Consider the following 17,457-nt stretch of genomic DNA (forward strand, 5'->3'; position numbering starts at 1 on the left):
TGTGATAACCTTGGATAAAAATATCACAGTTTCACTCTATTGTGATTACTGCTGTAAAATATATTCTTTTTAAATGTCTGGTTAAAAAACAAGAACTTTTTTCCACTTTTTTACACAATGGCTGCCATCTAACAAAGATCTACCAAAACAAAGATTTCTTTACAATTTAACATGGCGTCTTTGGATATATTTTCTGCTGGAGAGACTGATATTGTATTGATAATACAGTACTGTGTTGAAGTAGAGGGACTTCAGAACAGCAAAACAGTGCATGTGGCTCAATATGTGGAGTAATAAGTAAATATGGTGGCAACAACCAAAGCATTTAGTGCTTTAAAGTTTACATTTGAAAAATGACTAGGTCTAGAATCACGATGGCGAGTAATTAAAACGCTCCTACTACTTAAAAAGCAGATAACTGTGCTCAAATCACTGCTTGTGAGATTGTTTGACACTCTGACAGGGAAGTACATCAGAACCCAGTTAGGAAAAAAGCAAAACTGTAAACTTTCTCTCTCACACACACAATCTCTGCCCCTTTGCCCTGCTGGCCTGTTCATGAGGTAACATTTTATCTCCACTCTTGGCTGTTACAATAACATTATTTGTGGATCCAGACACGAGCATGTCTGCAGAGTGAGTTTTCTTCACTGTGTCACCGCCTATAATGGATCAGCTGTTCACCGCAGCTGTTTAACATCAGTGTCTGTGTCACTGTTTGCTGAACAGCGCCAGAGCTACGCTGACTGTTAGAGCCAATCGCAGCCTTTTCTGTTGAGCTCGTGACCAATAACAGGCGTTTAAGAAGTCACTCGACCATGCTCAAAAAGCAAACAGAATAATATTTACTTTTGTTTATTTGCTATAAATGCTCATGTTGTTCTGTGCACGTACTTTAGTTTTGTTTGATACATTTAAAAAGAGTGTTTACCTTGAGCAGATAAAATTAAAGATACAGTACACACACACACACACACACACACACACATATATAAATATATATATATATATATATATATATATATATATATATATATATATATATATATATATATATGACTGCATGTATAAAAGGACAAAATTTTATTACAAATAATACATAAATATATTTATAAATTACAAATTTTAATACAAGACTAATTGTGTTGCTAAGTGATATATCAAATTGTTTATGGAAAGCATCATCAGTGCATCTTGATTTTTGTGATTTTTTTTTTATAGTGCTTTTACAATGTAGATTGTGTCAAAGCAGCTTCACATAGAAGATTATAGTAAATTAACGCAGTGTCAGTTCAGTTTTCAGTGTTGAAGTTCAGTTTAGTTCAGTTCAGTAAAGACAGCGACATGGAAAAAAAAAATTCACCAATTGGCGAAAGTTTAAAACCAGGCTCAGTTGGGCATGACCATTTCTCCTACGGTCAAACATCTTGTGCAGAGCTGCAGTCTTGGCACTGGAGGCTGGAGAGCGATGGACGTCCATCATAAAGAAGCTGCAGGTGGGAGAGGCCACCGGCTGGTGTACAGGCTGTTCCTTCAGGATCAGTGCTAGAAATTGTCTTGATCAGTCTCATGCTCTCCACTCCTCCATAACCACCACAGCTGCTGCTCAGGATATGGCCTGGTCCAGGATTATGGAAACCTCGGAAATAATAGAAAGACTAACAGACTAGCTCAGATGCCGTTCAAATTATAATGTCGTTAGGGAAGTTTTCCCCTCTCCAGTTGCCCTAAATAATGCAGACCAACAGTATTTAAAAGGATTTTAATTTCAGCAGCATTTGTGTTTTATGTGTATGCTAATGCAAAGAGATGTGTCTTTAATCTAGTTTTAAACTGACAGAGTGTGTCTGCTTCCCGAACTGTGCTAGGAAGGCTGTTCCAGAGTTAAGGTGCCAGATATGAGAAAGATCTACAGCCAAAAGTTCATTTTAATATTCTGGGAATAATCAATTGCTCAGAAGTAATTGAGCGTAGTAGACTTGAGGGGCTGTAATACTATAATACACCAGGAGCTCCCTCAAATACTGGGCAGCTAAGCCTATCAGGGCTTTGTAGGTAGCCAATAACATTTTAAAGTTTATACAATATTTAATAGGAAGCCAATGCCATGGTGAAAGAACTGGAGTAATATGATCATATTTCTTTGTTCTAGAAAACACTCAAGCAGCTGCATCTTGAACTAGCTGAAGTTTGTTAATTAGGCCAGTAGGGCAACCAGCTAGTAACACATTACAATCTAGAGGTCACGAAAGCATGTATAAGCTTTTCCGCATCAGACATTGATAGCATGTGTCAAAGTTTGGCAACATTTTTAAGCTGAAAAAATGCAGTTTTACAGATGCTTAAATTATGTCCTTTAAATGACAGGTTGCTATCAAAAATCACCCCCAACTTTTTAACTAAAAATGAGGACGGAACTAAGAATCCATTAAGGGTTAAAGAGTGTTCTAGGTTTTTGCATGTGAGGTTTTTGGGTCCAATAAGCAAGACTTATAGTTTTTATCTGAATGGGGTAATAAGAAGTTTTTAGTAATCCAACTTTTAATATCAGCTATACAATCTGTTAATTAGTAAGGGCATACAAGTTATAAGGTTGAGAGGAATTATAAAGTTGTGTATCATTAGCATAACATTGGAAGCTAACTCCATTTTTAAGTATATCACCTAGTAGTAGCATATATAGTGTGAACCGTAAGGGACCAAGAACTTAGCCTTGTGCCTTGTGGTACCCCAAAGTGTACTTTTGATCTGTATGATGCCTCTTCATTAACTGATGCACCGAGATATGGAATTGAACCGTATCGATGGCATGATAATCGTAACCGAACGGAACTGTGAGACTAGTGTAGGTTCACACCCTAATTAAGATCGTGTTGGGGGTCAAATTGAGATTTTTCGATTAATCATGCAGCCCTACAAATGACCACGTATTGTAATGTGGAAGTGCACTCAATTCTGCTATTATCTACAACTGTATTTGCCTATTGGGCTAATGACTAGAAATAATAATCAGCAGTGCTTTTATGACTATATATAAAGATAAAAAACATAAGAAAAAAACAAGTTTGTTCTTTCATGGCTAAAAATCAATGGAAGTGAAAGAGACCAGAGAATTCAGGAGCCATTAAGGTTTCAATTTCTGTGCCTGCTTGTGAATAAAGCCATTAAGATTTAAAGTGATCAATCAAAATCAAATTCATTTAGTTTAAATTGTTGGAATTTATTCAATGAATGTGTTACAAATTAATGAAATGATAAATGGAAGCTCTTGAGCATAATTTGTCTCAACATCCTAAGTCATTATAAGGTTATCACCATTCCTTTTTTCTTTTTTTGCTACATCTGAGCGACAGCCACATCTGGCTCTATGGTGACTCTGTTTTGATAGAACAGTAAAGGTGAACGTTTTGTCAGTGTTGACCTTGCCTCACCTCACTATTATGCTGAGAGCAAAAAAAAAAAGAGAACAAAATACCAGGATTTGCATAACATGACAACGGAAGCTGATTGAAGCAATGATGTGCATATGACTGGAATATTATAATGTAACGTCTCATTTTCATAAGCTGAAAGCCCAAAAGGGTTCACCGAGGTAAACACAACAACTTGCAGGCGCTGCAGTTTTAAAATCTTGAGCTTCAAGGCTTATAGTTTTACTTTGTCTATCAAAATAATGACAAAAACCCCTCGCTGTCATATCAAATTTCTACCCTAAACTTAGATGTGTTCTGACAAGTTCATCAATATTAACATTTAAAAGGCATGCTTGTACTGCATTAGCTGTATCGCTGCTCTTTTATATGGCCTCCTGTGTGCATTTCTTGCTGTCCAGCCCGGCAGGCGTGTAATGGTCTAATTCTCACTTGGGAGCCATTATTAGCTCAAAGGTTAGTTCCGTCAGACTGAATGAATGATAAGCCTAATTAAAGTTGATGGAGAACAAGAACAGGAAGGATGAGTGGGCAAAACTCCAGCTTCTGTTTCCACAATTGGGATTGCGACCTCAGTTAAACAGATACGAAGACCCGTCGAATTACTGAGATCAGAGACTAAGCGTTATACGAGCCTGTTCATGCAAAATAGTCATTTATGTAACGGTGGCTGGTAATAATAATTCAGTTTAAATATAATTTGAATGAAGAAAAATAAAAATAAATTTCAAAAACCAGTTTTAGTGGGATTTGAACCCGGGCCTGTCTGCATCACGGTCCAACGCTCAACCGCTAGTCCACGTGACCACTAGGAAGTTTCAGATTTTCACGGCGTTTAATCTCACTCCCAGCAGACCTCAAACAAAAAAAAAAATTAGTTATCAATATTTTTAATTAAACTTTGGGCGCCAGACAAGATTTCCTTGCCAAAAAGAAAAAAACATTTACTAATACCCTGGTTAGCTACAGCCGGCATTTAACCACCATACACAATGCAAAAGAAAAGGATAAATAATAAAAACGCAACACACTTTAAATGAAATCAACTGTTGTATTTTTATCACACAGTACAAAAAATATATTTTCTAAGTAATACCTAATTCTTTTTACCCCTGTTCAATCTTTGTTGAACGATTTTTAACAACAAAAAAATCACTGCTTAGATAAGTCAATAAAATAAAAGAAAGAAAACATCAAACAAACAATCAATCAAACAACAATAATAACGTGTGGCTGAGGTAACGGAAACCAGAGAGAAAGAGATATGTAAAGAAGGTTTGTGAAATTGAGTAGCCATGGGTGTGGATTGTATGGGTGTATGAATGAATGTGAATGACCTAAATAACTGACCCGGCAAACAACGCTGATTCTGTACAGGTCCACCTTGGCTTTCGATCCCCATAAGATCCTGCAGACCCCTCGCACTTAATCGCTCGTGTAGGTTTTCTGGTCAGCCTGTCCTCATCACTTTCACACCACAGTATTTATCGCCACACCTCCATCTTCAAAGCCAACAGCTCTTCACCTTTTGCATCTTTCTTGTTTCTCGTCTTTTTCTCTCCCCACGATTTCACCACCAACACACAAATAAAAAAAAAAAAACAGCAAAGAAAACAGCAACTCCAACAGCAGCAACCACAACAACAACAACAGCCACCCTAAGCAACCCTCAAGACCACCTTTTATGGTCTCCTATTGTGTACCTGCCCTTCCGCTTCCTCCCGACCCCGGAAATAAGGTTTTGGAAGCTCGAGGGAGGGCAGAACAAAGTAGCGCCTCCTAGTGGCACTTTGAGAAAATGGGAGAGCATTTTATTCGCCACAAGCAGATGTCATATTTAAGGAGTTGATTGGTTTAACATCAGAGAAATGTGACATATGTCTACTTTTTAATATCAGTAACATATGATGTTAAATGAGCTGAACTTAAAATTAAGATTTTTAAATGATGTAGGGTATTATTCAACAGACTGTCATGATATTATTGATTGAGGTGAGCTGTGTATATAATACTACAACTGATCGCTCTGTATATATTTAGATTAGTTTATTCATTCATTTTCCTTCAGTTTAGTCGCTTGTTTATCAGGGGTCGCCACAGCAGAATGAACCGGCAACTATTCTAGCATACATTTTACACAGCGTTGAACGCTGAGTTCCAGCTGCAACCTAGCATTGGGAAACACCCATGCACTCTCGCATTCACACATTCATACACTACGGCCAATTTAGTTCAACCAGTTCACCTATAGTGCATGTGTTTTGACTGTTTGGGAAACCAGAGCACCCGGAGGAGACCAGCGTGTACAAGGGGAGAACATGCAAACTCCGATTAAGATTTATCAGTATATAAATTACTGTTGTCTGCGTCCAATGCTTCATGAAGCTTTGAAACTTTAATGAATCTTTTGTTTTGAATCAATGCACATCAGATTGTAAAGGTTTTGGGATTTCAGTACGGGGCATTGATACTGAACAGGTTGCATAGTTTTACCTGATCTCAGATCAGTTTTAAAATCATTTTGACATTTTAATGAGACATTTGTGAAACAAAAATAAAATAAGGTTAGTTATTAGTCGTTTAATGTCCTGTTTTGGACCCACAATAGAACACACAATATAAGCCCTGAATATTGACCAAAGATTGATCACCATTGACACAATTTTATGAAGACACTTAATTAATTTATTTTCTTCAGCTTAGTCCCTTTATAAGAAGATCACTGGTTCGAGCCATGGCTGGGTCAGTTGGCATTTCTGTGTGGTGTTTGCATGTTCTCCCTGCGTTCGCATGGGTTTCCTCCGAGTGTTTTGGTTTCCCCCACAAGTCCAAAGACATGTGGTACAGGTGAATTGGGTAAGCTAAAATTGTCCATAGTGTATGCATGTGAATGAGAGTGTATGGGTGTTTCCCAGTGATGGCTTGCAGCTGGAAGGACATCTGCTGTGTAAAACATATGCTGGATAAGTTGGCGGTTCATTCCGCTATGGTGACCCCTGGTTAATAAAACCGAGAAGAAAATTAATAAATGAATAGTCCCTTTATTCATCAAGGGTCACCACAGCAGAATGAACCGTACATTTATCCAGCATATATATTTTACACAGCAGATGCCCAGCAGCAGCTGCAACCTAGTACTGGGAAACACCCTTACTCTCTAACATGCACACTCATACACTACGGCCAATTCAATTCACCTATAGTGCAATTCACCTTTGTACTGTTGGGGGAACCGGAGCACCTGGAGGAAACTGCACACGAACATGGGAGAACATGCAAACTCAAACACAAATGCCAACTAATTTTGCTGTGAGGCTACAGTGCTAACCACTTTTGCATGTTCTCCCCGTGTTCAAGTAGGTTTCCTCCTGGTGCTCCGGTTTTCCCCACAATCCAAAGACATGTGCTATAGGTAAATTGAATAACTTAAAATGGCCATAGTGTATGTATGTGAATGAGTGTGTATGGGTGTTTCCCAGTACTGGGTTGCAGCTGGAAGTGCATCTGCTGTGTAAAACATATGCTGGATAATTTGTGGTTTATTCCACTGTGGCGACCCCTGATGAATAAAGGGACTAAGCTGAAGGAAAATTAATGAATGTTCACCAAAAAATTAATCTTACTTTGTCAGTTATTCTGTGGTTTTAAACCTTTTTGAGTTCTTGTGTTGAACAAGAAATATTTTGAGCATTGTTGGTTGCTAGGACCAATGGACTTACTGTGGAAGTCAATGGGTGCCAAGAATACTATCCAAATCAATGGGATATATTTTGTGTTCAACAGGGAAAGAAACTAATGGTGAAGTAAGAGAGGCAATAGCCCCTTTTACACAGTGATACATGTAAATATCGAGAAATTTTCCAGAACGACTTTACCGGTAAATTCAAAAAAGTGCTGTTCACACAGGCACGGATGTTCCGGAAATTTTCTGGAAAAGACCATTCACACATCCATTCCAAAATGCAGGAAAATTCTGACATCATTAAGAAGAAATGAGCTTCAGTGGATGGATAAGTATTGTGAATAACTTTGATGAAAACATATGGAGGAACACTTTCGCATATCAAAATGTAAATTTATGTGTGTGAGTGTCGCCGCTTACTGGCTGCTTCACATGCACACGTGTCAAGCAATTAAAGCAGAGCTTGAAGGTAAACATACAGCGGTTTATCATAAGCATATTATCGATGATTGTTTACACAGTTGGCATTCAGAAGGAATATCTAACATCTAAATGTGTCTGGAAAAATATTCAAAGGCTTTTATTTTCATAAACAGCACAGATGTGTATGTGTGTGAGTGTTCTGATTGGCTGGAGTAGACATCTCACGTCATGTTCAAATCGTGAGCATGCTCTTTCCGTCAGTTTTCCTTCTACCTTCACATAGAGCACTCACCGGTAATTACCGGTAATGTTACAACTTACTAATTACCGGTAATGTTACAACTTCTCTTTTCGGAAATTTGCTAGAACGAATTTACCGGTATTTTCAAAAAGGACCTGTTCACACATGATCCCTTTTTCAGAAAATTGCCGGTAATTTTCCAGAAAGGTCCGTATGTGTGAAAGGGGCTAAAGAAACACAGAGAAGGAAGAAACATCTTAAGGAAACCTTATACATGATGTGTTCATTAACAACTCACACATGAGCTTTTATACAAGGAGCAAACAAGGTAACGAGGGGCGGAGACAATAGCCCCTTTCACACACACAGACCTTTCCGTAAAATTACCGGCTATTTTCCGGAAAGGATGTATGTGTGAACAGGTCCTTTTTGAAAATACCGGTAAATTCGTTCTGGCAATTTTCCGGAAAGAGAAGTTGTAACATTACCAGTAATTTGCAGGAGTGCTGCGCTGTGTGAATGTAGAAGGAAGATAGCCGGAAAGAGCGTGTGCACGTCTAGAACGTGCTGACATGAGATGTCTACTTCAGCCAATCAGAACAGTCAGAAGCATTCACGTCCGCACGGTTTATGAAAATAAAAGCCTTTAAATATTTTTCCAGACACCTTTAGCTGCTAGAGATTAGTCAGATAACATGTATATGTTTTTTCTTAATGCCAACAGTGTTAATAATTATTGATAATATGTTTATGATAAGCCGTTGTTCGTTTACCTTCAAGCTCTGTGTCGCGTGTGCCCATGAAGCAGCTGGTAAGCCAGCACACACACACACACACATCATGAACATCTCGACATGCGAAAGTGTGTCTCTATATGTTTTCATCGAAGTTGTTCACAACACTGATCCATCCAGAGTTTGTAATGTAGTCAAACATTTACAAATACAAGCGCAGCCGTTTAGAGGTCATTTCTGGTTAATGATGTCAGAATTTACCGGTATTTTGGAATGGATGTGTGAATTCTCTTTTCCGGAAAAAATCCCCAACGTCCTCACCTGTGTGAACAGCACTTTTTTTAATCTACCGGTAAAGTTGTTCCGTAAATTTTCCGGTATCACTGTGTGAAAGGGGCAATTGACTCAGCAGCAAGGGGTAACTATGACAGCTAACAAGGGCTTGGAACGTAAAGGTGAAAAGACGCAAAGGGGAACACAAAAGGGAATACAATACTGTTACAGTAATTGATTAATTTATTTTAATCTATGGTCCGTTAAAATTTTTGATTCTGATTAACTAGAAAGGTTGCGATTAAATAATTTAACGCACTGCTAGTTCCAGTCAGTTTTAATCTCAGTTTAAAATTTATCGGAATAAGCAGAAAATCAAGGGCACTTCAATTTAATCAATTTGAATGCACTACACTGAGGGACTTCATGCATTTAAAATCCTTTAACGCATAGTAATCTGTTGATTATCCCATAACATATATGTAATTGTATTATATATTAATATTTTGGCCTAGTTTAATAAATACAATCTGTTCAGTCTCAGGTCATAATGCTTGAACTACATAATGAATTGAACTACATTGTGTGATTTAACTATGTTATTGTTTTCTCTGTTAGTGAGCTTCAGAGCAGATATTTTGGGCAATTATGGTAATTTTAATGTTTGTTTTAAAAAGAAGTGATCATTGAAACATTGCCAGGTCATTCAGGATGATGAGAGAAAAGTCCTTTTGACCTTAGGTGAGCTTTAATGCGTGGAATAAATTGCATGCTTTGAAATGAGACTAATTGGACGTGCTTTGATGTACATCCCAACAGAAAAAAAGGCTAATAAATGAACTATGGCATGCAAACACTGAATGAATCAACAGAGAATTTAGCCTGCAACTACAGTTCAAAACAAACCCCTGTAAAACAAGCTGACAATTTGAGGAGGACAAATGTGTTTGACTTATGATCTGAATATGGAAATATGCTGTAATCAGCATTACATTTGTATCGTGGAATGATGCTGCTGAATACATCTTGCTGTAATGTTTAAACCATTTTGCATCCTGGTTTAATGAAGACCTTTCTCTGAGTCCTCATATTGTTAAATAATTATTATTGCTGTTTACATGCTTGTGCTGTTATTGAGCAGTTCATCATGTGCTTGTCGCCAGTGTTGTGGGCCGTTGGGAAATGAAAATACCTTTTAAACTCCAGTTCGGTTCAGTTGCCTATTATGCAATGGCAGCACACATGATGCTTAAATGAAATTGTTGTTTTGAATGTAAAGCAATTGACCTTAATCTTTTTTATTTATTTATTTATTTTTTTTATCAGAAACAGTTTTTAAAAGATTATCATGAAAGAAGTGTTTACCCAAATGTACAACATTCTGACATTTGATTGACTTTCATAGATTTATTGAACGAATGAACGAGTATTGGTAACCAAAGTTTTTCAGGTGTATTTGAATGACATTTATTGTATATATTTGAGTGAAACCTAGCTACCAACATGCTTTAAAATATTTATTTTTGGTGTTTCATAGAGACAAAAGTCATTTAAGATTAAAGTGAAATGAGGCAAATTATGTAAGATGTCATTAAACTGACATAATGTTTTGTTAAAATGTTCATATTAAGTTTGAATCTCAATTCAAGTAATTCTTCTTCTCATTTTCAGTTCTTATATTGCAGCTTCTGCCTAAGTACTGATTTTGTGATCTGTTTTTGCTTTTAGTGGAGTTCATGTACTTGGATTTGGCCTCTTTGACATCTGTTCGCCAGTTCGTCCAGAGATATAATGCCAAAGGTTTGCCTCTACATGTCCTTGTCAATAATGGTATGTACATTTCCTTAATACTTCTGGTATTAACATATAAATGAGCCCTGGAACACAAAACCAGTCAATGGGTAACGCTTTTTTGCAATTGAGATCATCTGAAAGTTGAATAAATAAGCTAAAAACATTGATGATTGGTTTGTTAGGATTGGACGGCATGTAGCTGAGACTGAAATTTTCTAGTATCTGAGGGTAAAAAAATCAATCAATCAATCAATCAAGCAAGCAGTCAGTCAGTCAGTCAGTCAGTCAATTAGTCAATCATTCAGTCAATCGTTCAGTCAGTCAGTCAGTCAGTCAGTCAGTCAATCAAACAATCAATCAATCACCTTTAAAATTTCCTAAATGAAGTTCTTTGTAATGCACATTAATTATGAAAAAATATGTTTTGATGTATTTAAAGTAGGACATTTACTAAATATCTAATTAATATTCTAATGCTTTTTTTGTCATAAAGGAAAAATCAGTAATAACCCATAACATGTATTTTTGGTTAGTTTGGTTTTGACTGGTTTCGTGGTCCAGAGTCACATTTATAAATAAGTTTTCTTCATAAGCATTTACAAATAATATGTTGTTAGAATGTAAAGTAAATACATTTTGTGAAATTTACATTTAAAAAAAATCAGGTTCAATTTAGAGTACCGCAAATGCATGTAATAATGACTCATCATGTGGCCTGAACCTATTAATAAAAGTTGGTATACTCTTAGAAATACTATATGTAAAAATCTTGGAAAAATGACCTTGGTGTTGGTATTGCGGAAGAACAATGGGAAGATATTTTAAAGATGGTCCACTCCTTCTCTATGTGTGCTAGAGATGGCCTAATGCAGTGTAAGGTGCTCTAAAGAGCACATTTTAATGCCAAATTAGCTATTTTCCTGATAGAAGTGATGCCTATCATTGCTATAAACAGTTTCCTGCTAATCATGTCCATAATTTTGGATTTGCCCTTAATTGACATTTTTTGACAATTTCTGGTGCAGTGTTTTTGATACACTTAAATCTAGACCCTAACCCCTTGACAGCCCTTTTTGGTATTTCAGACAGTGTTGACTTGACTGTTGCAAGGTTATTGCTTTTTCTACTCTTTTAGCTAGACGAGTTAAAATGCTTACTTGCAGCATCTCTCAAAGCTTTTTGACACACCTGGGGCCTCATGTACTAAGACTTGCGTGGAAATCATACTAAAACATTGCGTACGCACAAAGCTGTAAATGTGCTTACGCAGAAAAAAATTCAGATGTATGAAACACTGCGTACGCCGAATCTCACGCATATTCTTTTGTACATCTGAATGAACGTGAAACTGAGCGCAACATGCACGAGCACAAAACCCATCCCTGCCTCCTCCCCCGTATAAAGATGCAAATGACTCTACTTTGGCAAAACCCAACGAAAAAAGCAAAGGCAAAAGCAAGCAAGAAGAGAAACTTTGAACAGAATGTGAATTGGAGGTGCTGCTTTCGGGGGTAGACCGGAGAAAAGCAATGTTATTTGCAAATTTGTCCTTCGGAATTAACAACAAAAGAAAAAAATAGAGTGGGAGAGTTTAGATGATGCGGTTAACATAGTTGGGTCTGAACATCACACTGTGGAGTTAAAAGAGAAATAGTGTGGTTTATAGGTGTAAAATGTTGCAATACCTTTAACAGTTGCTGTGGCGCAGCTCGTAAAACGCATGTTAACATGTTTTGACACGTTCGAGCATGAATCTATTCGAATCCAGCGTCTGATGAACTATTTCTTCTTTTTTCCCCTGCTACATATCAGATTTTGCCAACTATTTATCACGAGAAAGACAAGTAGGAAGCATTAATAAGTTTGTGCATCGTATTTTATTTGCACATCTATTGAATAGAAATGTTTCTGATTCACACATGCAAATTCATCTTCAGGTAGTGTCTTTATAGCAATGTGCGTGCAGTAGATAGCTCAGATTACATTGGGAAAACAGGCGACCGCTGCAATTACAGTTTGGCTGGTCAAATTTATGGTATGGAAACCTTATATACCTGCTAGATGAACCCGTCTCATACAGCTGCCATTGCGAGGCTCAGACACTTTGTAGAGAGCAATTTAACACAACTGCCTCTAGGAGTCGCCAATGGAAATAAAACACACACGCACAAAAAATGTGCGTACGCCAGCCAAGAAGCTGCCATGGAGCTGTGCACATTCCCACGTTCTGTTCATTGTTAGTAAATCCAAATGTGAGCGATTCTGAGCATGAAACCTGGCGTACGCAAAGTTTTTGTGCGTACGCAGCATTGATACATGAGTCCCATGGAACTTTGTTTTAGACAAATATCAAATACACATTTCAAATATCAAATATCAAATAACTAGAACGAGGAAATATTGACTTTTTAACGCAAACTTTTCTTTTTTATTCTTTTCTTTCCCTTTTTTAACTCTTTTATTGTAAACTTGCTCACTTATTTTTTATTTTATTTTATCTTATTTAATTATTATTATTATTTATTTCTCTCAGAGAATATATATATATATATATATATATATATATATATATATATATATATATATATATATATATATATATATATATATATATATATATATATATATATATATATATATTTATTTATTTATTTATTTATTTATTTATGTAATATTTATTTATATTAAGAACTTCATTTTCATGGTAACAATTTTGGGGTAAAATTTTTGACTTCTATTCTATAAAATTTTCTAAAACTGTTGTCTTTAAACTTTTATCTGATTTCAGTACCAACTAAATAATTCATTCATACAAAAAAAAAAAAAAAAAAAAAAAAAAACAAGACTAATTACTTTTGATTTTGAGTTATGTGTAATAAAAGGAAATGACTCAGGGAAACCATTTTGAACACATAAAGAAATTGAGGTGTTAAAAAGTCATGGAAAGCCCAGAGAGCAGCTGAAATCTCTCAGTAGTTTGAAAGCAAGCCTGCCTCTCGTTACTGTAAATTGTAAAGACAATGACCCCAAATACAACCAAGGAAACTCAACTGGTTTCAGAAGAAGAAAATAAAGCAGCATGAATGGTCAATCACCAATCAACTAAATTGAAAATAAGAACTAAAGAGGAGAGTAAATAGATAAGACCAATAGAACCATCAAGATTTTTAAACTCTGTTAAGGTCTGTGAAAAAAAATCAAACCTAAGAAATGTATTCAAGTTCAATTTCATGTCAATAGCTCCTTTAGAAATATATTTACTGGAAAACAATCTTAATGTGTTCAATACTTATTTTACCTGCTTTATACACATAAAGTGACAAACCTACTTGCTGACAAATGGGGTTAACCTAGTAAATTAAAGGACAGTGGTCTATAATAGTAGTGCTGTCATTCAATTAAAAATTAACTAATTAATTGCACTTTTTTATAAAAATTAATCGCGATTAATCACATTTAAAAAAACTGAAACTTGTAACTTTGGCTATTCACATGATAAATTTATGTAGACGCAAGACATAAACTATTTAAATTCAAAATATAATTGTTTATTACAATTTTTTTTACTTGTAACAGAGATTTCTTCATGTAAACAACATATCCACAATAAACCATCACGTTCCTGGCTTGACAGCCATATTTATTACAGAAATAAAAACAAAGGCATGTTGATGCAATTTGAGTTTTAAAATAATCAATGCCACTAAAGAAAAATATATATATTTCCAAGTTGGATTCTAAGTGGACTACAAAAAAATCCAAAATACAGGCATTGCAGATATGGTAAAAAGAAAATTATAATAACAATAAAGAATTGAATACAAACAATTGCACTCATTGTAAAGTTGTATTGCTGTGAGTTGAGAACATTAATTATAAAGTAGAAACAATTTTGCTTAGTCTTCTTTTACATTAATCCAGTTGCTAAGAAAGTCCAGTCTGTTGACATTATCGAGGAACAATATGGACCTTTTCTATTAAATGATGAGAGCTGCGAGTGCAACACAATCTCACGGCAATTCGTAACTTTTTGATTTAGGGGGCTACAGACAACGACGTTTAGGCAGGTTTGTTGCTAAGAAACGCACGTGCGCACATACAGACCAGGGGCCTCATGTACGAAGACTTGCGTTGAAATCATACTAAAACATAAAAGCTGTAAATGTGCATACGGAGTAAAAAATTCAGATGTATGAAACACTGCGTACGCCGAATCACACGCATATTCTCTTTGTACATCCAAATGAACGTGAAACTGAGTGCAACATGCACAAGCGCAAAACCCCTCCCTTCCTCCCCCCGTATGAATATGCTAATGACTCTACTTTGGCATAACCTAACATAACCTAGAAAAACTGTGTTATTTGCAAGTTTGTTCTCTGGAATTTAATAACAAAAGAAAAAAAAAATAGAGTGGGAGAGTTTAGCTGGTGCGGTTAACACAGTTGGGTCTGAACATTGCACTGAGTGGATAAAAAAAAGAAATAGTGTACAATTTTGTAGTGTCTAACAGCGTGAGTGGCGTAGCTCATAAAACGCATGGCAACATGTTTTGACACTTTTGAGCATGAACTCGGTTCGAATCCAGCGTCTGATAAACTTATTCTCCTTATTCTAGGAGTCACCAATGGAAATAAAACAGACACACACAAGAAATGTGCATACGCCAGGCATGAAGTTGGCATGGACCTGCGCAAATTCCCACGTTAATTTCATTGTTAGTAAATCCAAACGTGAGCGTGAAACATGAGCTGTCTGACAGCTCGCAAATTCATCAGACACTTTCTGAGTACATTTACATGGACACCAATACTTCAATTTTAATATGATTAAGATAATACTCCTATTAAGAGTCTACCATGTAAGCAGCGATTTACCTTAATGTAAGCAGATGATTAACTTAAAGGACCACCGACACCGTCACAAAATGCTGAGGTTTTTCTTTCCGTTCGCCATGCGGTATCAAATTCCATTAAAACAGAAGTCGAAAGTTAAAAATGAAACACCTGAAATTGCATGAAACTCTGAAGAGCCTGGTGATGCGACATTAATTGTTTTATACTGAAACTTGCCTTTAAAAAGTACTTCCTTGATCTTATCCATATTTCTTTGCACGTTAAACACACGTCTGCCACAACAGGATGTAAAAAAAAACAACAACCTGCAACTACGTTAACTGCGTTAATTTTTGTAGCGCGTTAAATATTTCAAATTAATTGCATGTGTTAACGCACTAATTTATATATATAAATATATATATATATATATATATATATATATATATATATATATATATATATATATATATATATATATACATATATATATATATATATTTTTTTTTTTACTTTTGCTCTAGATCACAAAACCTTAAAGATTAACTTATTTTAACATATTGAATCCTATATGAAGTGTTGCTTCTTTAACATCCATACATTGTTTCTCCAGCTAAAATCTCTTGCGTCCTCTAAGCTCGCACTGTTGGACATGTCTGGTCTGTGTCCTGAGGGCCTCAGGGGTTGTTTGTTTTAACTGAACGACTTTTTATTTAGAAGCTGCCCCAGGGAATGTCTCAAAATGACAGGAACAGTCACACACTGTCCTCTCCCTAACAGAGAGAATTAATAATTCACATTCCCCTTTTTCCCCGTTTGTTGTTGACAGCACACACCCCTTCCATCTGATGTCGACTGATGGGCAAACGCATTTGTGCCACCCCGTTGAGGGTCTAATGATGCAGAAAGGTCAACACTTGACCCTTCTAGAGCCCCGGGTGGACAGGACACTGCATGTGTCTAAGGGACAGTCTGGAGGACAATGATTCTCTCTACAGAGGTCCTTCGTTAATGGATTGATAGCCATAGGATGCATTAGTTTTTATTTAGCTTCTAATTAAATGTTTAGTAAAATGTCAATCAACAAATACATTATTAAAAAGAAGCCTATTTCATTTATTTTAAAGTTGTACTGACATAGTTTGTTTCACCTAAGTTGTTTAATTAAGACTACAGTTATTTGCTTAATTTATGCAACAGTTTTTATGATGATGAAGATGATAATGATGATGAGATTTTTTCCATGTTTTTCTCCACAATCTCAATCTTTTTCATAATCCCAGTATAAACATATGTATCAAATAATTATCCAAATCAACAAACCCATAAATAAGTAGTTAAATTATATCAGTTAATTTGTCTGTGGTGAAGCGTTGAAAAGTGTTTATTTGTTCCACAGACTAAACCTGAAATAATCAACACTATCGCACTTCACACTATGTCACGCTATCAGTATCATGCCGTTCTGATTTAGTGGATAATCCATATTAATTTGTTTGATCTCATTTGTACATTTAAAGCTGCAGTATGTAAGTTGACACCCACTGACACCCAGTGGTTAAACTAGGTATTGCACTCCTTGATCAAAACACATTTTCACTCGGCTCCTCCTCTGACGAGTCCACACAAGTGCAGACTTCCAGATTAACATAAGTGTGCCTGACTAGTGAGCCTAAAGGCTGATTAAGGCTGATTTGAACCATTTTATTTCTAAAAGCAACAACACACCATTCAAGAAATATTTTCCATACTAAAATGAGTTTTTGTCCTGAATTTTTTTTTTTTTTTTTTTATGGCTTCTTCTATTTCTCACAGGTAAAAAGCAGGATACATGACAATGATCACCTCAGGTACACCTAATGTATTTAATTCAGTGTTAAATGCTAGTAATGTAAGTTTAATATCCATTTTACGTGACGTGTATTGCCATACTACCAAAAACAGCAGCAGTTAGTTTACCTCAGATTTGGAAAATAAAATAAGCCTTTTGAAATTGAACTTTAGAACTGTGACTCGGTGCAAGCAAACACATATCAGTGATTTA

The 17,457-nt window shown here is 35.9% G+C and overlaps 1 protein-coding gene across 4 annotated transcripts in view; it reads left to right on the top strand.

Annotated features, from left to right (window-relative positions):
* dhrsx (dehydrogenase/reductase (SDR family) X-linked) overlaps positions 1-17,457 on the top strand; it is a 101,722-nt gene that overhangs the window by 54,492 nt on the left and 29,773 nt on the right. For all 4 annotated transcript variants that reach the window (XM_073949174.1, XM_073949177.1, NM_001256719.1 and 1 more), the window contains one exon: positions 10,513-10,614. In XM_073949174.1, coding sequence (XP_073805275.1) covers positions 10,513-10,614 — 102 coding nt within the window. The remainder of the gene's footprint in view (positions 1-10,512; positions 10,615-17,457) is intronic.

The sequence above is a fragment of the Danio rerio genome, chromosome 1 (assembly GCF_049306965.1).
Source record: "Danio rerio strain Tuebingen ecotype United States chromosome 1, GRCz12tu, whole genome shotgun sequence".
NCBI classification, from domain to species: domain Eukaryota; kingdom Metazoa; phylum Chordata; class Actinopteri; order Cypriniformes; family Danionidae; genus Danio; species Danio rerio.